At 36.4% G+C, this 26,474-nt stretch overlaps 1 protein-coding gene across 11 annotated transcripts in view; it reads right to left on the reverse strand.

Moving 5' to 3' along the window:
• Ncoa6 (nuclear receptor coactivator 6) overlaps positions 1-26,474 on the reverse strand; it is a 93,403-nt gene that overhangs the window by 33,724 nt on the left and 33,205 nt on the right. For 9 of the 11 annotated variants that reach the window (XM_078051668.1, XM_078051667.1, XM_078051664.1 and 6 more), the window contains 5 exons: positions 24,709-24,864; positions 14,135-14,257; positions 5,560-5,688; positions 3,487-4,365; positions 1,275-1,421 (listed from right to left, as the gene is read on the reverse strand). In XM_078051668.1, coding sequence (XP_077907794.1) covers positions 1,275-1,421; positions 3,487-4,365; positions 5,560-5,688; positions 14,135-14,257; positions 24,709-24,864 — 1,434 coding nt within the window. The remainder of the gene's footprint in view (positions 1-1,274; positions 1,422-3,486; positions 4,366-5,559; positions 5,689-14,134; positions 14,258-24,708; positions 24,865-26,474) is intronic. The other 2 variants (XM_078051666.1, XM_078051665.1) reach the window with 2 other exon arrangements.

Here is a 26,474-nt window from a genome sequence, read left to right on the forward strand (position 1 = left end):
AATAAAAAAAAAAAAAAATAAAAAATAAAAAATAAAAATAAAAAATGCATCATTAAAAAAACAAGAAAAAAACCCTACCATATAAAAATGATAGCTGTTCTAGGGTGGAAAATTATGTTTAATTATGCTTTAAATAAAACTTCCTCTAAGCTTGTAATCCTAGTGGCTCAGAAAGTTTAGGCAGGAGGATTCCAACTTCCAGAGTAACCTAGGCAACTAAGCAAGATCTTGTCTCAAAAAAGAGCTGGGGATGTGGCCCCCATGTTCTAGTATAAATAAACAAGTAAATAGCTTCCTATAAAAACATTAATTCACATAACTCATGAACATAGTTTTGCATTGGCAGACAGGTAAAATCCAGTAATTTGCTATCCCTTCAAGAGACAGTCTGAAATTTTTTTTATTAAGTTAGAATTTTTCCTCATCCCTTAGAAATTTACAATTAAAGTTGGAATCACATAATTAAATTAACTTTGGAGTTGGCATGGCAGTTCTGAAAATATTTGATCTATGTCAATCCAAACTGTTTGAAAGGATAAATGGATTAGGCATGTTCCCTAAGTAACCAGAAACCCAGAAAAATGAATTTTTGGGCTTATACAATACTGATTACAAATACTACTTTTTAGTCATTCCACTGTATCTTATTTCCTCTCCAAAATTTCTTCTTATATACACTTCACTTTTGGTATTAAATTGGTACGATTGATTTTGAAAAATAACACAGTGTACATCAGAATTCAGACTTTGGCATAAACAAAGCTAACATGTATTACATATAAATTTTAAAAGTTGCAATCATCCCAACATGCCATATGCCTACATGCTTTTTTATCTTCGGTTTCCTCTGCCAGAAATGCCTTTATCCTTTCACTACTTGAGCAAGCCCTAACTCAGAAGTCAACAAACTCCTCCTGAGTGGGCCAAATTAGGCCCACTGCTGGTTTGTCAAGGTGAATTGAATAGCTGCAAAAAAACCCCAAATAACCTAAAATATTTACTTTCTGGCTCTTTCCATGAAAAAAAAAAAAAAGCCTGACTCCTGCTCTAACTCAAGTTTCACTCCTTTTCTTAGATGTTTCTAGGTTCCTGAAACATCTAAGAAAAGGAGTGTCTATTTTCCACTTATCAATTACTATTCTGAATGATTAATATGCCTTTGAAATTAAGGGGAGAGACCAAGAATTATTAATCTATATATTCCTGTTGCCTACCAAGGCATCTCCCACATGATGCTCAATAAATGCTAGTTGAATAAATTATAGAAAACAAACCTGCATGCTGGACACTTTGATTTGCTTGCAGCTGAGGGGCTCCTGAATTCCCAGGGGTGGTTGCTGTGGTAGAAGGCACCTGACCTTGCATAAAGTTCGGATTGGCCTGTCCTGCTGAGAAGCCAGGTGGGAGGCGTTTAGGCATTCCTTAATAGAAAACAATGAGTAAGGCAGTTACCTAGCAAATTTATACTCTTGCTTAGATATGGAATGAATAAGGAAGGATGAGCTGCATGAAGTTTCCACTGGCTTAGCTCTCTCTGTCACACTGGTAGGATCTTTAATAATAAGGTTGGGAAAGATGGTTAAAAAAATCAACACAATCTCTTACATGAGCATTGTCAAAATGGAAAAGAAATACTAAAAAATTTACACTTAGAACATGCCAAGGAAAAGATGGCAATCTGCTCCCTAAATGTGATCTGAGGCCACGCCACAGCAAGGTTTGAGGGTTCACTTTTCTCTGTAATACAATGGACCCCAAAACTTTTACATTCTTTAACAAAGGCACCAAAGGAATATGTTAAATTCTCTCATATTCAAATAAATTGATATGAAATACTATAAAACAGAGAGCTGGGTCCCGATATTAAAGATAGACAGATGATTTTTTTCCTTTAAGGGAAATGGATGACAATCTCCTTTGCAGTAAATTTCCCCCTAATGTTGTACCTGTCTCTTTGGAAGAGATCAGATATTAGAAACAGTTCACAGGAGCTCCAAAATGAGGCTATGTTAAACTTATCATTATGCCTTTCTCTCATAAGGTTTGCTGTGATTCTGAAAGCTATGGCACCAAAAACCATGCTCTAATGGAATCTTACTCAAGTATTACTTCCTTTTACAAAGGCCTAATTTCAAAAAACAAATTTGTAACAAGGAGAATCTCAGACCCACTCATTGTTTATAACACAGGCCTTGATGTGGCCAGATCACCTAGGTGAGCATATCATCTGTTCTATGAAAGCATCAAGACCTAAAGCTTGCTTAAAATTTTCTTGCATTTCTCCATTTATTTGTTTAAGGGCCAAATTTTCAATGCCCTGAAAAACTCTTTGTAGACAAATATGCACTTGTCCTTTCTTTAGCAGTGACAAGTCCCCACTTGCATGCTTCCATTGTAATTAAATCAGTAATCACATTTGCAGGAGGGACTACCCAGCTTCCACTGATCCAGGGCTAGATGCCCAGAACAGTGAAGAATGGAGTTGAAACATTCTTGCATTTTCTAAAAACGTCTTAGGATTCAAATATTAGAGCCTGCATGTCAGCAAAATTAATTACAAGAGAGTGAGAAGACTGATGAGCAACTTAATTTCACCAGAAACTATGGGAACATGCCTTTGCTATGTTGCACTAAAGATGTAAGGGTTTTTTTCTGGGTAGGCAATGGGTGTCTTTTGGTGGGGGATATGTTTATCAGATGACAGTATTACTGACACTCTCTATAACTTACTGAAAAGCTCCAAGCACATTCATGTGCACTAGATCAATGATTAATAAGAATAAATAATAAACATGGAGATGGATAAGTTTTACTGTAATCGTTTTACCTCTCACACATTAAGCTCCATTGCTTTTTCTTCATACAAGAGGCACCTTACAAAATAAATAAATAAATCTCCTTTAGGTATAACTAGTGGAATTCCCTCTCTGAGGAGCAGGCATTGGCATTATAAAACTATAAAAGTCAATGATTTCTGAACTTATTCCCCTTTAACACTTTAATCAAAGTTAACAAATACCATGCTTACTATTTTACTAACTAGGATTATCAAAATTGGTAACTAGAAGGGCATTTTCCCCAATAAGACCCTGTATTTATCTTTTCATTTTTGCTCTACTGCATAATCTTAATTTTTTCAGTAGCCAAGAAGTTTAAGTTGTTAATAAAATGCATGTTTCTTCTGGAAATTTTAAGTTACTAGTATAAGATCAAGCAAAAAAAAAAAATCTGAAAAACAAAATGAAATCTCTATATTGAATTTTACCTGCATTTTATCCAGAGCTCTAGCTTATATTTAATCAATAAAATAACAACGTATCAAAATAATAATGCATCAAGTTAACTAAGTTATATTGTCACCACCATTTCACAAAAGCAAATAATTACATCCTTATTTCACTCCCTCCATTAACTCTAAAAACTTAAGTTCTACTCAGATCTATCTCCAGCAAATTTACCAACATAAATAGCTTCAGCATTCCTCACCTCCTAGGCCTGGATGTAAACTCTGTGGCCCCTGGTTTGGTGGTTGCTGCTGCATCACCATGAAGTTAGGTGGCACATTTCCCTGTTGAACCATAGGATTCCGACCCGGAGAGCTGACGGGCTGCTGAAATCCCTGGGGAAGTGGGTTATTTTGAGGTGGCCTTGGTCCCATCTGCTGCTGAGTTTGGTTAACCGTTGGGGAGGATGCAGGGGATCCCTGCTGGAAGGAGGAGGGTGAGGAGGCAGGAGACTTGTTGGTGAGGTGGGGCTGCTGCAGGGGGGTTGGGACCCTGGAGGGCCCACCCTGTAAGCTCTTCATCTGAGGAGCTGTGAACTGGCCTGGGTTGCTCATCTGAGGAAAGTTTGCATGGGCTTGTGAGGCTTGCTGGCTGCCAAAGGGATATGGAGGGGGAGGGTGGGAAGGTGTCTGTACCGTGGCTAAGGATGGTCTTGCCTGGAGTTGCTGTTGCATTGGGCCAGGCAAGGGAGACTTCTTCCACCCTTGGTTTGCAGTCATTGTGCCCAGAGAACCCTGGGGTGGAGGAGGCTGAAGGGCTCCAGAAGGCAGCTGGTTCCAGCCTGGAGGAACAGGCACCTGAGTTGGGGCAGTAAACTGGGGTCGAATCCCCTGTGGCTGCTGCTGCTGCTGATGTTGCTGTGGGGGTCTTGCCTGCAATTGTTGTTGCTGCTGCTGCTGCTGCTGCTGCTGCTGCTGTTGTTGCTGTTGTTGTTGCTGTTGCTGCAGCTGGGGAAAATTAGCTGGGTTCATTTGTCTGTTCACAGGGACAGGCTGCATTGGGTGATGAGGAGGAGCTAAAGATCCTGAGGGATGACTCTGCTGTTGCATATGGAGCCCAGAGAGGAGTGGATCCATTGCATCTGTTAAAGACAGTCAACAAAACAATAATCAACCTACTGCAACCTAGATGCTTAATGCAGCCTGGTACCATTCATGTTACTGTGTTTGCAAGCACCTTCTATATACAAAGCAACATACCAACATTCAAGAAAGTGAAAAGGTATAAAGAATTCTATGGTATCTTCCTTTTATTTATTTTTTTTAAGAGAGAGAGAGAATTTTTTTTAGTATTTTTTTTTTTTTTTTTTTTTAGTTTTTGGCAGACACAACATTTTTGTTTGTATGTGGTGCTGAGAATCAAACCTGGGCCGCACGCATGCCAGGCGAGCGCGTCACAGCTTGAGCCACATCCCCAGCCCCCAGTATCTACCTTTTAAAAATGTAAAACCTTTGCTCCCTCTCCTCCTAGTACATATATAGATATGTCAGAAACCCTACACTACTTCTTGCTTTAAAGTGTTTATGGTTCAACAGTGGATATAAGAACCACTGTGAATATATATAAATGTGGATAGCAGTAATTTCCAAATCACATACTAGGGAACTGTGTTAATCACTGTTATAAGAAAATGAAACGAAATTGTCAATCAGGTTTGGAAAATACTGAATCTAACATCCTTAGACAAGTTTGTTTTTTATAGTAGGATATAAGCATTTCCAATATGTTAATACTGAATTTCAAATAGGCAGTGTAAAGTAGGATGCATTTACCAAATTTACTTGACTACAGAATTCTGTCATGAAATATCTTGCAATACTAAGTAGGCCCAAGCATGCTTTTTAGAAATGATGGGGTATTATTAATTGATAACAATGAGAAATTCTGAGAAGGAAATGATGACGTTTAGCTTGAAGATATCAGAGCAAAATTGGTAAAGAAGGTAACATTTTTTTTTTAAAAGAGAGAGTGAGAGAGAGAGGGGGACAGAGAGAGAGAGAGAGAGAGAGAATTTTAACATTTATTTATTTTTTCTTAGTTCTCGGCGGACACAACATCTTCGTTTTTTTTTTTTTTTGTATGTGGTACTGAGGATCGAACCCGGGCCGCACGCACGCTACGCGAGCGTGCTACCGCTTGAGCCACATCCCCAGCCCCCAAGAAGGTAACATTTAAGCTGGAGAGTTAGGAATACAGTATAAGAAATAGGTGGAATTTTATAATCATCTCTATAGAAGTTCCAGGTTCTTCAATCCTCAAAGATTGGTATCATTACCTGACTGAGAAGCAGGGCGAGGGGTCCTGGGCTGCAGCTCTGGATTGGAGCCTGGTGCCATCATGGAAGATGACACATTTGTACTCTGGGGTATCATAACAGTGGCAGGACTGGCCATTCTCATTAATCCTAGGAGGAAAAAATAAAGATCCCTAAAATAGAGTGCTGGAATAGGCACAATTTTTGTTTTTGATGATATATTTCAAGAAAGAGAAAAGGTATCAAGAATTTCTATGGTATCTACCTATTAAAAATGTAAAACCTTTGCTCCTTCTCCTCCCAGTACATATATAGATATGTCAGAAACCCTACATTACTTCTGTTTCATTTCCTTCCTCTTACTATAATTGGTGTTAAAAGTTCCATGTGGGGCTAGGGCTGTAGCACAGTGGTAAAGTGCTTGCCTCACATGTGTGAGGCACTGGGTTTGATCCTCAGCACCACATAAAAATAAAGATACTGTGTGTTCATCTACAAATAAATAGTAAAAAAAAAAATTCCATGAATGTTTCTGCATTTGTAGGTAAGCTGCACAGCATTTTTGTATGCTTTTAATCTTTGTATAAGTGGTACCACACTATATATATTCTTCTTCAGTTTCCATTTTCACTTAATATTTTTTGAGACTCATCCCTCTTGAAAGGGATGTATATAGATCCATATATCTGCCCTCTGCTAATAAACACTGAGGTCTAATTTTTTCTAACCCTTTATTCTTTTTTTTTCTAAAAATGTTTTTTTTCACTGTAGTTTTCTTTTATTAGTTGTTCAAAATATTACAAAGTTCTTGACATATCATATTTCATACATTTGATTCAAGTGGGTTATGAACTCCCATTTTTACCCCGTATACAGATTGCAGAATCACATCTGTTATACATCCACATTTATACATACTGCCATACTAGTGTCTGTTGTATTTTGCTGCCTTTCCTATCCCCTACTATCCCCCCTCCCCTCCCCTCCCATCTTCTCTCTCTACCCCAACTAAAAATGTTTTTATTCATTCTCTTCAGATAAAGAAAATGTCAATTATCCATACCAAGTAATAAGAAGTACATGAAATCACTATGATAATTCAGGTTGACCTACAGGAGCTGCAGTTTCAGGTCTCTCCTCAGATACTAAAGCTCTTGGATGTTTAAGTCCCTTTTATAAAGTGGCATAGTATTTGCATATAACCTATACACATTGTCTCATATATTCAAAATAATCTCTAGATTACTTATAATACTTAATACAATGTAAAATTTATGTAAATAGTTATTGTACTGTTATTTAGGGAATAATAACAAAAAAGTCTGTACATATTCAGTTACAGATACAACACATAGGCCCAACTATGTATGTATGTATGTATATGTGTGTATATATCCATGCCTACTTCAGTAAATTCTCCCTGGCTAATATCAAGATAATCTCCATAAAGGTTGGCAAATCCAGTTTCAGAACTTGACAAGAAGAGTTAGGAACAGATATTCTAACCTTTAATTCTGCAAAGTAATGTATTTGTTAAGAATTCTTTTTTTTTTTTTTTTTAGTTGTTGAGGACCTTTATTTTTATTTATTTATATGTGGTGCTGAGACTTGAACCCAGTGCCCCACACATGCTAGGCAAGCACACTACCACTTAGCCACAAGCCCAATCCTGTTATGAATTCTTATGGACATGTGGGAGTATATTTAGATTATATTAAAAGACTTAGAATTGCTAGGTTGCAAGTCTTAACATCTTCAGTTTTATTAATTGTTGGCAAACTGCTCTTAAAAGAGATATAATAGGGCTGGGATTGTAGCTTAGTGGTAGAGTGCCTGCTTAGCACGTGAGAGGTACTGGGTTCGATCCTCAGTACAACATAAAAATTAATAAAATAAAGGTGATGTGTCCAACTAAAAATAACATTTTTTTAAAAAAAAACAGCAGTCTGAGAAATCCTCTTTTTCACATTTTTGTAATTTCAGAGAATTTTTTTTTAATATTTATTTTTTAGTTCTCGGCGGACATAACATCTTTGTTGATATGTGGTGCTGAGGATCGAACCCAGGCCGCACGCATGCCAGGCGAGCACGCTACCTCTTGAGCCACATCCCCAGCCCACATTTTTGTAATTTCAGACACTATTAGGTTTTTTAGGATTTATGGTCATCAGTGAGACTATCTTATAATTATCTTCTTCTGTCCTTTGATTTTCAGCATCAAGATTACACTAATCTCAAAATTAGTTCAAAAACATTTTTCCTCTTTTTCTATGCTCTGGGAAAATGTGGGTATTTGTCCTTTACCTGTAAAACCATTTGGGTCTAAACAGATTTTTTAATTATTTTCTTACATGGTTATGGATTTTTCAAGTTTTTTAATGTCCTACTGTTAGTTCAGCTAAATTACAATTTTGTTAATGCTTTGAAGTTTGTCAGTATGAGGTTATTTATGTGATAACCTTTTGTTCTACTCTTTTTAAAAAATTGAGATATAATTCACATACTATAAAAACCTACCATTTTAAGGGTATATTTGTTCATTCTTTATATTGTTTGTGCCTTCTCTTTTTTTCTTTAGCAGTCTTAACCACAGTTATCAGTTTAATGGTCTGTTTTATGGTTTTTCCCAAGTGATACTATATCTCTGCTTTCCTTTTTATTATTCCCTTTCTAATATATTACTCTGTTTTTTTTTTTCCATTCTTAAGTCAGATACTTTGCTTTTCAACTTGGAGGACTTAAAAACTCTTCTATATGCTATGATGGCTACTTTCCAAAAATTTTGATATGTATATTTTTTTTTAAATATTTTTTTAGTTTTACATGGATATAATGTCTTTGTTTATTTTTATGTGGTGCTGAGGATTGAACCCTGTGCCCCACATGTGCCACTGAGCCCCAGCCCCAGCCCTTATATGTACTATTCTTATAAATCCATTCTGATCATGATTACCTTTTAAAATTATTAGGTATTTAGAATATATTTCTAAAATTTCCAAAAATATGAGATTTTTGTCCAAGTTTTCTTTGGTTGGTTTTTGTTTGCTACTGACATTTGTTTGCTGTGGTCAGAAAACAGATCTATGTGATATTAATATTTGGTATTTACTGAAACTTGTTTGGGAATAATCCATATTACTTTGTATAAATATTCCATTTATGCTTGAAAGATTAAGGACTCTTGATTTATTACTGCATGGTGTCTATATATGTCCATCATATAAAACTAATTTAATTACATTATTCAAGCTTTCTTTATCCTTATTGAGCTTTTTAAAATTTGATTCATCAATTACTAACACAGGTTTGTTAAACTCTCCTCTCAAAATTCCTCTTTGTAGAATTCTTATTTTTGGGGGGGAGGGAGTGGGGCGGGTGGGGGTGGTTACCAGGGATTAAATTCAGGGGCACTCCACCACTGAGCCACATCTCCAGCCCTATTTTGTATTTTATTTAGAGACAGGGTCTCACTGAGTTGCTTAGCACCTCACTTTTTGCTGAGGCTGGCTTTGAACTCATAATCCTCCTGCCTCAGCCTCCCTTTTGAGGCTAGGTTAAGTACAGAAAAATTTAGCTATTTTCTTGGTGAAAGTTTTCCTTCTATATCATACATTAGCTCTATTCATTTATATGCTTTTTGTCTTAATGTCTATTTAATTTGGTAAGAATATTGTTATACCTCTTTTTCTTGGTTAATATTCACCTGGTTTAATCTTTTTTTTCTATCCTTCTAACTTTGAAACTTCTGAGTCCTTATATTTTATGTATTTCCTATAAGAACATATAGGTCATCCTGAGATTACCATTCTTTTTATCAGTGTTCACAGTCCATTTACCTTTATTGCTCATTACTGGTGATATTCTGATTTGTCATTCTATGATTTTTATTTACCTTCCTTTTTCTATGTTGTTTTCTTATCTTATTTCTCCTGAATTTTACTAGATTTTTTTTCTATCATGTCTTTCTTCTCTTCCTCTCCACTACTAGTTTAGAAGTTGTACAGTCTATTATTTTACTGATCTTCAAAATGTCAATAGACACATCTAAGTCTAATGTCAATGTGATATTCTTTATTATTAAATGTCAATACTTATTTAAATTTATCCCATGTTTACCAATTATTTAGCTCACCATTCCTTCTTAGATCTTATTTCTTCCATCTTAGGTTCAATTTTCTTCTTCCTGAAGTACATCCTTGAGCAGTTCAATTAGCAAGGGTCTGTTAATGGTAAATTATCTTAGTCTCTTAAAAAGGTCTTTATTTCTACTACTCTTGATAGTATAGCTAGGGTTTTTTTTTAATATTTACTTTTTTTGTTGTAGTTGGACACAATACCTTTATTCCATTCATTTATTTTTATGTGATGCTGAGGATTGAACCCAGGGCCCAGCGCATGCTAGGCAAGCTTTCTACTGCTGAGCCACAATTCCAACCCCAAAAAGCTAGGTTTAAACCTTTAGACTGTAAATTATTCCCTCAGCCCTTTGAAAATACTATTCTAATGTTTCCTGGTTTCCAACACTTCTGTTGATAAAATCAGCTGTCAATCTGAGAGGTTTTTCTTTGTAAATAACTGATCTTTTTTTAGGGGGGCAGTGCTTTTAATATTTTGTTTTGTTTTTCATATTCTGTAGTTTTATAATATTATGTTTAGATGTGGATTCATTTTTATTTGTAATGTTTATGATAAATTGGGTTCTGATACTGATTACTTATGTCTTTTAGCAGTTCTGGAAAATTTCAGGTATTCTTCTTTAACTTTTGCTCCTCCTCAATTTTTAAATTTTCTTTTAGAACTCTTTTAAAATATACTTTAAACCTTCTCATCTTACCCTTTATGTCTCTTGATGCCTTTAATATTTCCATCACTTTATTTCTCTGTTGCATTCTGGATGATTTCTTTAAGTTCACTTTCAAGTTCAGCTAATTTTAATTTGCTGAATAATTTATTCATTTTGATGTTTTTTTTTTTTTTTTTTTTTTGAGTACCAGGGATTAAACTCAGGGGCCTTCAACCACTGAGTCACATCTCCAGCCCTATTTTGTATTTTTTTAGAGACAGGGTCTCATTGAGTTGCTTAGTGCCTTGCTTTTGCTGAGGCTAGCTTTGATCTTCTTGCTGCAGCCTCCCAGGCTGCAGGGATTATAGGTGTGTGCCACTGCACCTGGCTCATTTTGGTGCTTTTTAAGTTTCTACAAGTTTTTGTCACAAATCTCTTTATGCCCTGATCATATCTTGATTTCTTTTTATGATTTCTATAATTTAGAACAGCCTGAAAATTCTGGAAAAAGGAAGTTCAATCCTATTTTACAAATTTGTGAGTGAAAGCTTATTTACAGTAAGGCTTTAACTAAGAGAAGTATGTAAGAGCTGGTGTTGAGAATGTGCCCCTCCACTGCATCAGCAGTTATGACCAGTCAAGAACAACTAAATGTTTTTTTTTTTTTTTTAATATTTATTTTCCAGTTCTCGGCGGACATAACATCTTTGTTTGTATGTGGTGCTGAGGATCGAACCCGGGCCGCATGCATGCCAGGCGAGCGCGATACTGCTTGAGCCACATCCCCAGCCCACAACTAAATGTTAATGACTTTAGTTGGCTGTTTCTGGGTCATTTCACTAACATATTAAACCCACCATGCAAGAAGGTAGAGAAGATAATTCCATACTCACTCTCACTGCCAAGACAGACAAGTTTCTCATTTGTCTCTCTGTGTCAGAGGGTGACAGTTTTCTAAGCTATCTTTCACTGAAAATTCTGGCAAATCACGAAGGATACCGAATTCTATCTTCATTCTTCATGTAGATCCAAGGTAAGGTCTTATCTTTTATTCCTTCCTGGCCATTAAAACTAAAATCTTTTCGTCCCCATAAAATCTCCCTTGTTTACTGCTGTTTAAATTTTCATATTTGACTTTTTTTTTTTTGGCCCTGTGGCATTCCTCTGTTTTCTTAAAGGCTCAATTATGCATTAAAAGTAGTGTTTCATCCATTGTCTTTCAGTGTTTTGTAACTGGAGAGGGAGCTGGCTAACCACCTATTATCTGTTAATACTGGATTTGTTTCTGATGAATCCCATCCTATTTTTCAAAGATGATAATTAGTAAGCAAGTTTTCACAAAGTGAGAAAAAGGTTTTTTTAGTTCACAATTATCTTAAAGTACCTGCTGACTACATGCTCAATAATGACAACGTGCAGTTTTAGTACTTAATGGAAATCTGCACTAGATCCATGGTTCTCACCTACAGGCAATTTTGTTCCCCAGGGAACATTTAGCAATGTTAGAGACATTTTTAGTTGGCACAACTGCAGGAAGGGATAGTGAAGCTATCACACCTGGTGGGTAAAGGCTAAGGAGGTTATTAAACATCCCACAATATGTGGGCAGTTATCCACAGCAAAGATTTATTGGCCCAAAACACTGTATTAAGGTAAAAACCCTTGATGAAATGATTACTATAATATCCTTAAAAATTTGAGAATGCTATAAGGCCATGAAAAAAAATAGGTCCAGGATTTAGTTTTAGTTGTAAATTGCTTGTGTTTATCAGCTGACTCTATTCCCAATGCTAAGAAGAAAGTACCAAGAATAATTAATGGTATTGTGATATTCCAGATACAGTTACAAAGTCACTTATTATTATTTTAGAGAGAATTTAAAAATCTCTTCCCTTAGAAAATTTTGTTTAGTTTAAACTAATATTAAATTTTGTTTGCACCTTTAAATCTCACTCCCTAAACAAGTGAGAAAAGGAATCCTAAGCTATGTTTGGCATTAAAGAAAGACAAGTAGAGGTTAAAAAGTTACTATGACTGCAGATCATTACTGATTATTCCTGGAACTTTATATTATCACAGTTAGCATCCTTCATTTCAATCTAAAGCTTCTAAATTTCCTATGTTGGTAATGAACTATAGGACTATAATTTGTACTTATTTCCTAAAGATGATTAATAAATATGCTTACTATTTGCCAGATAGTAGCTGAAAAGAGTTTGCAATTAGTGTGGTGACATCAGTTTATTAGAGTCTTAACACTGTAAGCCTGGAGGGGATCTCTAGCATTGTTTCCAGGACATGATCAAAGATGTTTACAGGCAACTAAAGCCAGAAAATATTAATTCCTTTGGCCAGGAGTTGAGACTAGAGCCCATATTTCCTTACTGTTATGCCAGGTCTATTCATTCTTTCACTATCTACATATAACTTAGCTAGGCTTTTCCAATTCTGCTTCAGTCCCTGGTTCTTCTAGTAGTGGCAACAGTGTCACCTATAATTTCTCATTAAACTGCCTTAGTACCAAATGCTTGGTCTTCTGTGAGGAACTTCAATATATAAAGCACCAGGCTGGGTATTCCATCTACTAGATGGTATCCACATCAGCCTCACAGCAGAGGTATTCACATATACATAAAAGAGGAACTCAGGGTATGTTTGCTGTGTGGAAGATCTCATCTACTTTCAAGGATGAGTTCAGAGGATAGGAGACATCATCATCATCATCTTATTTTAAAGGTAAGGAAACTATTTCTCAGGAAAATGCAGTTAAGTAGCTTAAGGTAATCAGTAAATGCGGTGTCCAGTTGCAAGTCCTCCACTACAATTCAGAACAGCAACTTATAAATTGAGCTCTTCTATCCTGCTGCACTTCTTCAAGGTTACTATGGTAGGCAGAGAACAAAATAGTTGGATACAATTTCACACTCTCATTCTGCTTTAACTTCAGCAGCTGAATAAGGATCCTTCAGGTGAAAAAAGCACTGCACTGGGAGTTAGGACATCTGTAATAATAGCCCACTGCTACTTGACCTTGGGAAAATCTTATTGTTCCATAGTTTATTTGTTCCATAGCTTCCTAAGCTTTAAATGTGTCAAAGCCAACTCAATTCTTTTTCTTTTTTTTGGTATTGGGGATTTAACCCAGGGACACTTTACCACTGAACCACATCTTCAGCCCTTTGTATTTTTTAGTCTGAGAGAGTCTCACTAAGTTGCTTAGGCTGGCTTCAAACTTGTGATCTTCCAGTCTCATCCTCCCAAGTCACTGGGACTACCGGTGTGCGCCACCAAACCAGGAAAGAGCCAACTCAACTGCAATATTCTGTGATCCATAGAATATTAGGTTCAATCTCTGAAGAAAAAATTTTAGGTTTACTAGAAAAGGAACCAAAACAATTTATAACACTTTCAAATTCTAAATACATAAAAACACATATTCTATATAAGCACGCAAGAACTCAGATTACAGATTCTCAGCCTCAGTGGTAGTGGAAGTTGGAAAACTACATTCTCCACTATACTATAAACATCCTAAGGGTGGAAAATGTTTTATTCATTTCTATTTTGAATACCCAGTATAGGTCCTGTCATACAACAGGAACTCAATAAATGTTTGCTACACAGCTCAGTATTTACCAGATTTTAAGCAAATGATTACAAAGATCAAATGTTTCATGTCTCCCTTTCCTAAAGCAGCAAACAAGAGATGTGTGTGTGTCATGAGCCCCTGCCTATCTGCAGGACTCAAATGATCTTACCTTAGCAAAAAATGGAAAATAGTAAAACATGATTCGATTGAATGGGAGATCTCACCTGGACCACCGGCCATGGGAAATCCTGGTTCCATCCTAACGGAATTTCCAGCTCCCATAGGTCCATTCATTCTCACATCTTGGCTTCGGTTTTGAGCCAAAGCCAGGTTGATAGCACCTTCCCCTGAAAATGACAGTCAGGTTATAAAAAGGAAATCATAATAAGAAGCAAGTATTGTTTAAAGACAGGTACACAAGAACTTTTAGTTTCCTGTGTTTTTGAAGAATTATGGTATGTTTACCACCACAAACAGGGTGTGTCAATACTACATAGGTCTTTCTTCAACCTATTTAAGCAGGTTTACTTACAAGCACAAGATCATAACCAATTCTCACTTGCAAAAAGGGTAAATGGGCAATCATTAATGATGCATAGTGTCAACAGAGAGCTTAGAACTCTGAATAATTATTTTTAGTCAGATCACTGTGTGTGTGTGTGTGTGTGTGTGTGCATGCGTGTGTGTGTGCATGCGTGTGCGTGCACGTAAGAAAATATTCTCATGAACTCTCAAAATCCTAGATTTCCTTTTGGGAATTTAAAATCAGAAGGTAGAAATAAGAGAAAGTTTAATGGTCAAATACGATGGTGTAGGGACACTGTAATACTTGTGAGCAAAATACCAATTTCCTTTCAATAATTGCAAACATAATAAGATTTCCAGCACAGAAATTCATGCAACGAAGAGTAGATAGCCTGGTGTTAACCTATCTCCATAACATCTAATGATAAAATCAGCATTTTCATTTTGGGGGGTAGGGGTGGGGGACAGTGCTGATGATTGAATCCAGGGCCTTGTATATGCTAAACATGTGTTCTACCAATGAGTTACATCCCTAGCCCCTGTATAGATAAACACCAGAAGTGTTCCAATTAAGTAGACCCTAAACTTAGAGGCAACTTAAATCTTAGTTGGTCCAATGATTAAAAAGGTCTCTGGAAACAAGTTTCAGAATGTTTCTTGCATTTTATCCACAATTTTGATTATGATTACCTTGGAAGACAATACCATCTATACACAGTTAAAATAAGTTAGCCAGTAGCTGAGGAGTTGAAAGTCTGCATTCCCCAAGTCCTTCCATACCCTGGGGTCTTGGTTTATAGTTGGATAATAAGGCAGAAAGCTAATGAGGACACAACAGTTTCTGCTGTCCCACCGATGTAAGTTACCTTTCCATGTGTACTTTTTTTTTTTAAATTGTAGTTGGACACAATACCTTTATTTTTATATTGTTACATAGTGCTGAGGATCGAAGGGCCTCACACATGCTAGGCAAGCATTCTACTGCTGAGCCACGATACAGCCCCTCCATGTGTACTTTAATCAGCGAGATTGGCTGGTCATCAGAAACAACATCCTACCACTAGGATGCTCTGACTTGCCTATACTGTCTACAGTAAGAGAAAGAAAATACAGGGATCTACATGAAGAATGAAGATAGAATTCGGTATCCTTCGTGATTTGCCAGAATTTTCAGTGAAAGATAGCTTAGAAAACTGTCACCCTCTGACACAGAGAGACAAATGAGAAACTTGTCTGTCTTGGCAGTGAGAGTGAGTATGGAATTATCTTCTCTACCTTCTTGCATGGTGGGTTTAATATGTTAGTGAAATGACCCAGAAACAGCCAACTAAAGTCATTAACATTTAGTTGTGGGCTGGGGAATGTGGCTCAGGCGGTAGCGCGCTCGTCTGGCATGCGTGCGGCCCGGGTTCGATCCTCAGCACCACATACCAAACAAAGATGTTGTGTCCGTGAGAACTAAGAAATAAATATTAAAAATTCTCTCTCTTTCTCTCTCTCTCTCCTCTCTCTCTCTTTAAAAAAAAAAAATTTTAGAAGCCACAGTAAGAAGCAGCAGATGAAAATAACTACAGCATTTTATTTAGTCTAATATATCCAAGATATTATTATTTCAACATATAATAGTATTAAAAATTACTGAAATAGGGCTGTGGTTGTATCTCAGTGGTAGAGGGCTTGCCTCACACACAAGGCCTTGGGTTTGATCCTCAGCACCACATAAAAAATAAATAAAGATACTGTGTCTATCTACAACTAAGAAGAAAAATTATTGAAATATTTTACATTGAGGGGCATTTAGTCTTCAAAAGAAATATGAATTTTGAACTTATAGCCCATGTCAGTTTGGACAAGCCACATTTTTAGTGCTCAACAGCCACAGATGGCTTGTGCCACATGTTACACAGCCAAATTCAGCCCTCCTCTGCTTCTCTAACCTCAGTTTACACTATTTTCTCCTTCAGTAATAAGGATTCAGACCCGGTCAATTTTTAGCTTTTTAAAGGCACACAAATCTGTTTCTCACATCAAGGGCCTTTGTATACAAATATTGTTTCCTCTGCCCAAAACAGTTCTCTGAACTTTTTTATTTTTAATTTATTCTAATTTTGTTATATATGACAGCAGAATGCATTATAATTCATATTATATATAGAGAGAGCAATTTTTCATATCTCTGATTGTACACAAAGTAGAGTTACACCATTCATGTCTTCATATGTGTACTTAGGGTAATGATGTGCATCTCATTCCACAGTCTTTCCTACATTCATGCCCCTTCCCTTCCCCTCTCCCCCTTTGCTATATCTAATATTTGTCTAATCTCCAATGCTCCCTGCCAACCCCATCATGAATCAACATCGTTATATCAGAGAAAACATTTGGCATTTGGTTTTTTGGGATTGGCTAACTTCACTTAGCATTACCTTCTCCAGCGCCATCCATTTATCTGCAAATGCCACGATTTTATTCTCTTTAAATGCTGAATAATATTCCATTGTGTATATATGACATTTTCTTTATCCATTCATCTACTGAAGGGCACCTAGGTTGCTTCCATAGTTTAGCTATTGTGAATTGTGCTGCTATAAACATTGATGTGGCTGTGTCCTGTAGCTGTTTTTAAGTCCTTTGGGTATAGACCAAGGAGTGGGATAGCTGGGTCAAATGGTGGTTCCATTCCCAGCTTTCCAGGAATTTCCACACAGCTTTCCATATTGGCTGCACCAATTTACAATCCCCCCAGCAATGTATGAGGGTGCCTTTTCTCCACATCCTCACCAACACTTGTTTATACTCATAATAGCTGCCATTCTGACTTGAGACGAAATCTTAAGAGTAGTTTTGATTTGCAATTCTCTTAATTCCTAGAGATGTTGAACATTTTTTCATATACTTGTTGACTGATTGTATATCATCTTCTGGAATGTGTCTGCTCAGTTCCTTGGCCCACTTATTGATTATTAGTTTTTTTGATGTTAAGATTTTGAGTCCTTTATATATCCTAGAGATTAGTCCTCTATCTGATGTGTGGTAAAACTTTGCTCCCAAAATGTAGGTCTCTATTCACCCCACTGATTGTTTCTTTTGCTGATAAGAAGCTTTTTAGTTTGAATCCATCCATTTATTGTTTCTTGATTTTAATTCTTGTGCTATAGGAGTCTTATTAAGGAAGTCAGGGCCTAATCCAACATGATGGAGATTTGGACCTACTTTTTCTTCTATTAGTCACAGTGTCTCTGGTTTAATTCCTAGGTCCTTGATGCACTTGGAGCTGAGTTTGTGCATGGTGAGAGACAGGGGATTAATTTCATTTTGTTGCATATGGATTTACAGTTTTCCCAGCACCATTTGTTGAAGAGGCTATCTTTTCTCCAATGTATGTTTTTGGCACCATTGTCTAATATAAGATAAGTGTAATTATGTGGGTTTGTCTCTGGGTCCTCTATTCTGTACCACTGATCTACAAGTCTATTCTGGTGCCAATACCATGCTGTTTTTGTTACTATTGCTCTGTAGTACAGTTTAAGTTCTGGTATAGTGATGCCACCTGCTTTTCTCTTCTTGCTAAAGATTGCTTTAGCTATTCTGGGTCTTTTATTTTTCCAGATGAATTTCATGATTGCTTTTTCTATTTCTATGAGGAATGCCATTGGGATTTTGGTTAGAATTGCATTAACTCGCATAGTGCTTTTGGTAGTATGGTCATTTTGACAATATTAATTCTGCCTATCTAAGAGCAAGGTAGATCTTTCCATCTTCTAATGTCTTCTTTGATTTCTTTCTTTAGCGGTTTGTAGTTTTTGTTGTAGAGGTCTTTTACCTCTTTTGTTGATTCCCAAGTATTTTATTTTTTTAAGACTATTGTAAATGGGATGGTTTTCCTCGTTTCCTTCTCAGAGGATTTGTCACCGATATACAGAAATGCCTTTGATTTTTGGGTGTTGATTTTATATCCTGCTACTTTGCTGAATTCATTTACTAGTTCTAGACGTTTTCTGGTGGAATTTTTGGGTCTTCTAGGTATAGAATCATATTGTCAGCAAATAGTGCTGTATTTGAGTTCTTCCTTTTCTATCCACATCCCTTTAATTTCTTTCGTCTAATTGCTTTGGCCAGTGTTTCAAGAACTATGTTAAATAGAAGTAGTGAAAGAGGGCATCCCTGTCTTGTTCTAGCTTTTAGAGGGAATGCTCTCAATTTTTCTCCATTTAGAATGATATTGGCCTGGGGCTTAGCATATAGCTTTATAATGTTGAGATATGTTTCTGTTATCCCTAGTTTTTCTAGTGTTTTGAACATGAAAGGGTGCTGTATTTTGTCAAATGCTTTATCTACATCTATTGTGATGATCATTCTTATCTTTAAGTCTATTGATGTTGATTTCCATATGTTGAACCAACCTTGCAGCCCTGGGATAAATCCCACTTGATCATAGTGCACTATCTTTTTGATAGGTTTTTGTATTTGATTTGCTGAGATTTTATTGAGAATTCTCTGAATTCTTCATATAGCCAGTTTTTCAATTTTCATGTGATCTTAAGTGTCACAGGTCCAAAAAGGCCTCCTCTACTCATCTTACTCAAGGTTAGATCATCCATATCAGAACATTTTGTTATTTCTTCAGATATCCCATGAAATTACTAATTTATTTATTTGCTTTCTAGTCAACTTCCCCACTACTATACAACAGTAATATGTCTGCTCTAGTTCTTTAAATCAAAAAAGTATCCTAATTTAGATTAATTATATACTCACTTTAATGATATCCTTTATACATAGAACAGTGCTGGGTACCTGCTAGATGCTCATTAGCTATTATCATGTTGAGTAATCAGCTTATCACAACAAGATGCATAGATACCTTTCCATTTGAAAAATGCATTTCTGGAATTTTATAAAATTTCATGTTGACAATAACAGGTTTTATGTGAAAAACAGAGTTGGGGCAAACTCAAAACCTATAATAATGTTTTGTAACCAAAGGGCTTTTATTAAACAATAATTGGAGAGAGCAAAATCCTCAAAAACAATGGAATGGAAATGCCTGATAAGAGGTGCTGGATAATATAGATACAGTGATTCTCTGAGCCACTGAGACTACCATTAAGATCGTCATAAAAGGAAGTATAACCTGTCATAAACTAAAAACCATGCAAGGCTGGAGATGCATGTCTGGAGAAGGTATCTGAACATAAATTCTCATTCTTAATTTTCTTAAGTCACATATGAATAAACACAATTTCTACATTATACTGCTATCATCCCCCATTTGTTAACTGCACATAAATAACTGATGTAAAAGAAACAGACGTAGAAACAACTACTGACTCCCCAAAACTTGCCAATTTGTGGTTCACAAATTATATCCAATGGGCAAATCCAGCTTACTTCCTGTTTATTTAAATGAAGTGTTACTGAAACACAATCAGATTCATTCATTTACCCATTACCTATGACTGTGCTTGCTCAACAATGGCAGAGTTGAATACTCGTGACAGAAAGCTTATGGCCTGCAAAATCAAAAATATTTACTCCTGGATCTTTACAGAAAAAATCTGCAGACTCTTGCTTTAGATCACCATGAATTTACAGGAAGAGTCACAAAATTCAGAAAAAACATATCTCCTCAACACCCTGGCCAATTCTCAAAAAAGGAAGGGAAGAAGGAATATTCTTCAATGGAGAATGGAATGTCAAAGAAACAACTTCTCTCTCCATCCTTGCAGCAGACACCAAGAAAGTATCAACACTTCCCCTTAAAACTCACAAAGTTATCACCCCATTACCAGGTTCATAAAAGCAACTGCATCTGTCACAACCTTCATACCTGTCTCAATTCCTAGGAGTATAGAAAGAGAAAAAGAGACCACATGGGCAGCCTAAAAGTTAAGAACTCTAGCTGCACGTGGTAGTGCATATTTGTGAAACCAGCAATTTGGGAGGCTTAGGCAGGAGGACTGCAAGACCAGCCTCAGCAATAATGAGACCTTGTCTCAAATTTTAAAAAAAGGAGGGTGGGGTGGGGCAGTGGGGCTAGGAACTTAGCTCAGTGGTATAGTGCCCCTGGGTTCAATCCCCAGTAGCAAAAAATAAAGCAAAAAAAAAAAAAAAAAAAAACAAAAACCCAAACTCTTTCTATATTATGATAATTGTTATTATTTATAAATATAAATATATAAATTTATAAAAATATAAATTTTATAATTTCTTAAATATATATTATCTATTTTAATTCCTTTTTAGCACTTATGCTTTAATTTATGGCTAAAATATTAAAAGAGAACTAGCATTTTATCTTTGTAGGAAGTAGATCTTATTAAGAAAAGAAACTGGAGGCTGGGGTTGTGGCTCAGCGGTAGAGCGCTTGCCTGGCACATGCAGGGCTCTGGATTCAATCCTCAGCACCACATAAAAATAAAAAATAAAGGTATTATATCCAACTACAGCTAAAAACCCAAAATATTAAAAAAAAGAAAAAAGAAAAAAAAACAGGCGTATCAAGATACATAGGTAATGGGCTTTAGGATTTTGGGGGTTTTGTTTCATTATTTTTCTCAGTAGTAGGAATTGAATCCAGGGGCACTTTACCACTGAGCTATATGCCAGTCCTTTTTATTTTTTTATTTTGAGGCAAGGTTTCACTAAGCTGCTGAGGCTGGCCTCAAACTTGTGATCCTCTTGCCTCAGCCTCCCAAGTTGCTAGGATAACAGGTATGCACCACCATGAAGGTTTTCTTTTCTTTCTTTTTTAAATTATTTTTTAAGTTGTTGATAGACCTTTATTTTATTTATTTATATGCGATGCTGAGAATCGAACCTAGTGCCTCACACATGCTAATAAGCAAGTGCGTTATCGTTGAGCCACAGCCCCAGCTCTCCATGAAGGTTTTCTAAAAATCACTTCTATGTTCCTTAAAATCACTTATATGTTCCTTAAAGTATAAATAGCCTAAATATTGTCATTTTATCCAATCATTATTTGACATTTACTTTATTCAACACTTTATCCTAAAGACTATTGTGAATTGATTTAATTTTTCTGGATCCTTTCAGATAATTCAAAATCATCTTTCATAATAAAATGGTTATTGCTTAATCCACTATTTCCTCATTTATCATATAATGAAATTGATCTCATCTCTCAATTTACAAATAAATAACCATCTCTAAATAATCTTGGTTGGTATTATCCCTCTAGGAACACAGCATCCTAGACTGTACAAAATATGCCTTTCTCCTACTGACGATGTTTTCAGCTGCTGAGATTTCAATGAGCATTTAGGTTCTAAGTGAACCACAGGGTCAGCGGGGCTTGGCCCACAAGTGAAAGAAAAGACTGGAATCACCGGTTGCCATCTTGTTTGTATCTACACAGGAAGAGAAGAAAGGGTTCTAGCTTATTTGGTTCCAAAAGAAAAGAAACCTGTGTGCTCTCAACATATATTGATCACAGTTTTGTCTCCCTTACTAAGATCATAAGCTCCTTTGAGCACACCTGTAATCCTAGCAGCTTGGGAGGCTGAGGCAGGAGGAATTTGAGTTCAAAGCCAGACTCAGCAAATTAGCGAGGCCCTAAGCAACCCAGGGATATCCTCTCTCTAAATAAAATATAACAAAAGGCTGGGGACGTGACTGTGTGGGTAAGTGCCCCTGGGTTCAGTCCCCAGTACCAAAAAATTTAAAAAAAAAAAACAGAACAAGAAAGTGTTAACCAAGATAAAACTAGAGGAGAAAGGTAGAGGTCAGACCAAATAAGGTTTGAGATCATGGTAAAGAGTTTGGTCTTCCCAATGGTACAGAATAGAGGACACAGACAAATCCACAAAATTAAAACTACCTTATATTAGACAAAGGTGCTAAAAGCATGCAATGGAGAAAGGATAGCATCTTCAACAAATGGTGCTGGGAGAACTGGAAATCCATACGCAAAAAAATAAAATTGAATCCCTTTCTCTCACCATGCACAAACTTCAACTCAAAATGGATCAAGGAGCTAGGAATCAAATCAGAGACTCTGTGTCTAATAGAAGATAAAGTTGGCCCTAATCTTCATCACGTGGGGGCAGGCCCCAAATTCCTTAATAAGACACCTATAGCACAAGAGTTAAAACCAAGAATCAACAAATAGGATAAATTCAAACTAAAAAGTTTTTTCTCAGCAAGAGAAATAATATGGGGGCTGGGGATGTGGCTCAAGCGGTAGTGCGTTCGCCTGTCGTGAGTGTGGCCCGGGTTCGATCCTCAGTACCACATACAAACAAAGATGTTGTGTCCGCCAAAAACTGAAAAATAAATATTAAAAAAAAATTCTCTCTCTCCCTCTCTCTTTAAAAAAAAAAAAAAGAGAGAAATAATATGTGAGGTGAATAGGGAATCTACATCCTGGGAACAAATTTTTACCCCTCAAACATCAGATAGAGCTCTAATCTCTAGAATATACAAAGAACTCAAAAAGTTAAACAAACAAACAAACAAACAAATAACCCAATCAACAAATGGGCCAAGGACCTGAACAGACATTTCTCAGAAGAGGATATACAATCAATCAACAAATACATGAAAAAATGCTCACCATCTCTAACAATCAGAGAAATGCAAATTAAAATTACTCTAAGATACCATCTCACTCCAATAAGAATGGCAGCCATTATGAAGTCAAACAACAATAAGTGCTGGCGAGGATTCGGGGGAAAAAGGTACACTCACACATTGCTGGTGGGACTGCAAATTGGTGCAGCCAATTTTTGGAAAGCAGTATGGAGATTCCTTGGAAAGCTGGGAATGGAACCATCATTTGACCCAGCTATTTCCCTTCTCGGACTATACCCAAAAGACCTAAAAAGAGCATACTACAGGGACACAGCCACATCAATGTTTATAGCAGCACAATTCACAACAGCTAGACTGTGGAACCAACCTAGATGCCCTTCAATATATGAATGGATTAAAAAATGTGGCATTTATACACAATGGAATGTTACTCAGCACTAAAAAATAACAAGATCATAGCATTTGCAGGGAAATGAATGGCATTAGAACAGATTATGCTAAGTGAAGTTAGCCAATCCCTAAAAAACAAATGCCGAATGTCTTCTCTGATATAAGGGGGGGTGACTCAAAATGGGATAGGGAGGAAGAGCATGAGAAAATTACCACTAAATAGGAGAGAGAGATGGGAGGGAAAAGGAAGGAGAAGGGGAATTGCATGGAAGATGGAAGAAGACCCTCATCGTTATACAGAATACATATATGATGTTGTAAGGAGAAAAAGAAAAAAAAGTGTGTCACATTAGATTGGATAGAGAAAAGGGAGGGGAGGGGAGGGGAGGGGAGGGGAAGGGGGGATAGGAAGGGCAGCAGAACAGACATTATGATTGCTGTATGTATATAGGTGACTCTATGACCAGTGTGATTCTGCAATCTGTACAATCAGAAAAATGAGAAATTATACCCCATTTGATTCAAATGTATGAATTGTCAAGATCATTGTAATGTCATGTGCAGCTAATAAAAAAAAAGAGTTTGGTCTTCATTCTTTGAACAACAGCAAGCAATAGTAGTGTTTTAAGCTGGGTGAATAAGCAGGTGTTTGTGTTGAGCATATTTTTATTTTGAAAAAGGTCATTCCAGTAAAAATATCTGAAAAATGGACATTGCTACAAAAGGACTGTTTAGGACCTTCTAATCTGTTAGATGAATAAAGAAAGCATTAAAGTTTTGGCAGAAGGAAGCAAATAAAAATAGATATTCTTTAAAAGACAAATGAGTTCCTAGTTAGGGTACCAGTAATACCAAAAGCTGAATGCCAGACATGGTAGTAATTGCCTGTAATACCAGTGATAGGGAGGCTAAAGCAAGAGGATTGCAAGTTCAAAGCCAGCCTCACCAATTTAGTGAACTTAGTGAAACAACTATGTCAAAATACAAAATTTAAAATAGGGTTGGGGATGTAGCGCAATGGTAAAGTGCCCCTGGGTTCAATCTTCAATACCAAAAAACAAATAAAGACCCCAAAACAAAAACAAAAAACCCAAAGTCTGAGACTGATGGCCAAAATTAAACAAATGGAAGTCTGAGGCCACAGATGCTGAAGAACATTGGGTCCATGAAATAACCTTGGTGTCTCTTTATACTAAGGAGCTGCCATGAGATGCTACTTGGCATTCTGAAACATAAGAGCAGGGGAATAGACAAAGCAGTACTAGAAATCATGCTATATTCTACTGTTGTTATGTTTTGGTCCAGATGGGCACATGACAAAGTAAGAGACCTTCAATCTGAACGGAGAGAATCCCCAGATCCCGAAGCTGCTGGTTGTTGCTCTGTGCCAGGATCCGTAGTCGCTCCGCTGCTTCCCGGGGGATGTTGAATGTTACACGCACACTGTTCCAGGGTTCCACCTTCTGTACCTTTAGCTTGCTGGATTCTTTATCATAAAGAAAAAATAATAATAATATTAGTGATTTTTCAGGCAATAGAAGATGTGGAACTAAAAAGCAAGCAAACAAGCAAAAAGAAAGAAAGAAAGAAAAAAGAAAAGAAAAAGGCAGGGTACCAGCTTGGAACATCTGAGATTAAATCATCTAATGCTTTGGCATTAAGTGGACTTCAACTCTAATTCCAACTTTGCCATTTGGCACCTGGGTGACCAGTAACAAGCTATTTAACCTTTCTGAAATGTAATTTTCTCTTTTCTAAATCTAGGAAAAAAACTAATTCATATGATTGTATCACATGAGGTAATAAATACAAAAAACCCAGTATAATACCTGACATACTATAAGTACTAAATAAATAGAACGGAATAAGATGAAGTAAAAAACAGGAGAGGAGAGAGAGATAAGTTTAAAATAATCAAGTAATGTCTACTTCTGGACTCACCCTAACGCATATGAACTTAAAACCTGAGAACATGGAAGCCTCAAATTTCAAGTGAAATTTTCTAAAAATATTGGGTGCCGCACATGCTAACAACAGAATAATAAAAGACCAGAGTCCAGAATACACAGAAAAAGCCTAAAACTCAACAACAACAAAAACCCAACACAAATAAGCAAACAAAAAAAAAAAGATGAGGGGCTTGGGATTGTAACTCGGTAGTCAAGTGCTTGCCTCACAAGTGGAAGGCACTGGGTTCAATCCTCAGCACCACATAAAACTAAAATAAAACTATTGTGACCACCTACAATAAAAAAAAAATTTAAAAAGTGGGGGGCTTAAGGATTTGAATAGACATTTCTCCAAAGAAAACATACAAATGGTATACTAGTATACTGCCCAAAGAATTGAATGAAAGCAGGGTCTTGAAAAGACATATTACACCCATGTTCACTGCAGCATTATTCACAATAACTAAAACCCAATAATAATGCCTAATTTGCTGAGGATGGCCTTGAACTTGTGATCCTCCTGCCTCAGCCTCTGGAGCTGCTGGAGTCACAAGTGTGCACCACCACACCTGGCCTTAAAATATTTTTTAAACCAAGAATATAATCTGGCAGAACTGTAAATTTAGATTTGATAATAACTGATTGAGCAATTTATAAACAACCAAAAATGGTAATTAAGAGCAATGAACAATTTTAGGTCTAGGTAGGGCCTTATAATATCATATAGTATGACTATGATTATGATTATGCTTATAATGATGATAATAATGGCAATTTCAATACATGAAATTCTCTTATATGTGCTAAGTAATCCTTAACTATCAAGAGCCTTGTAGAAGACAGTAAAGAAGCCCCGGAAAAAAATAGGGCTTTCCTCCAAACATCAAATCTCAAAGAAAAACACCCCAAACCTGAAAAATCTAATTAGCACATGACCAAATTAGGATTTGTGAGAAAAGGCTTTCCACTCTGGTGAGATTAGATAATGGTGCTAACTAGAAAAGATGGTAAACATATAAACAAGTTTCAAAAACACAATGCCCACTAGACCCAGACAAGTTATCAAAATGTGTGAAGAGGCCAGATGGAAACTATGGAGAGGCAAAGTGCCCTTGGCAGTAGCTGCTACTTGACACCATCTGGGAAA

The sequence above is a fragment of the Ictidomys tridecemlineatus genome, chromosome 5 (assembly GCF_052094955.1).
Source record: "Ictidomys tridecemlineatus isolate mIctTri1 chromosome 5, mIctTri1.hap1, whole genome shotgun sequence".
NCBI lineage: Eukaryota > Metazoa > Chordata > Mammalia > Rodentia > Sciuridae > Ictidomys > Ictidomys tridecemlineatus.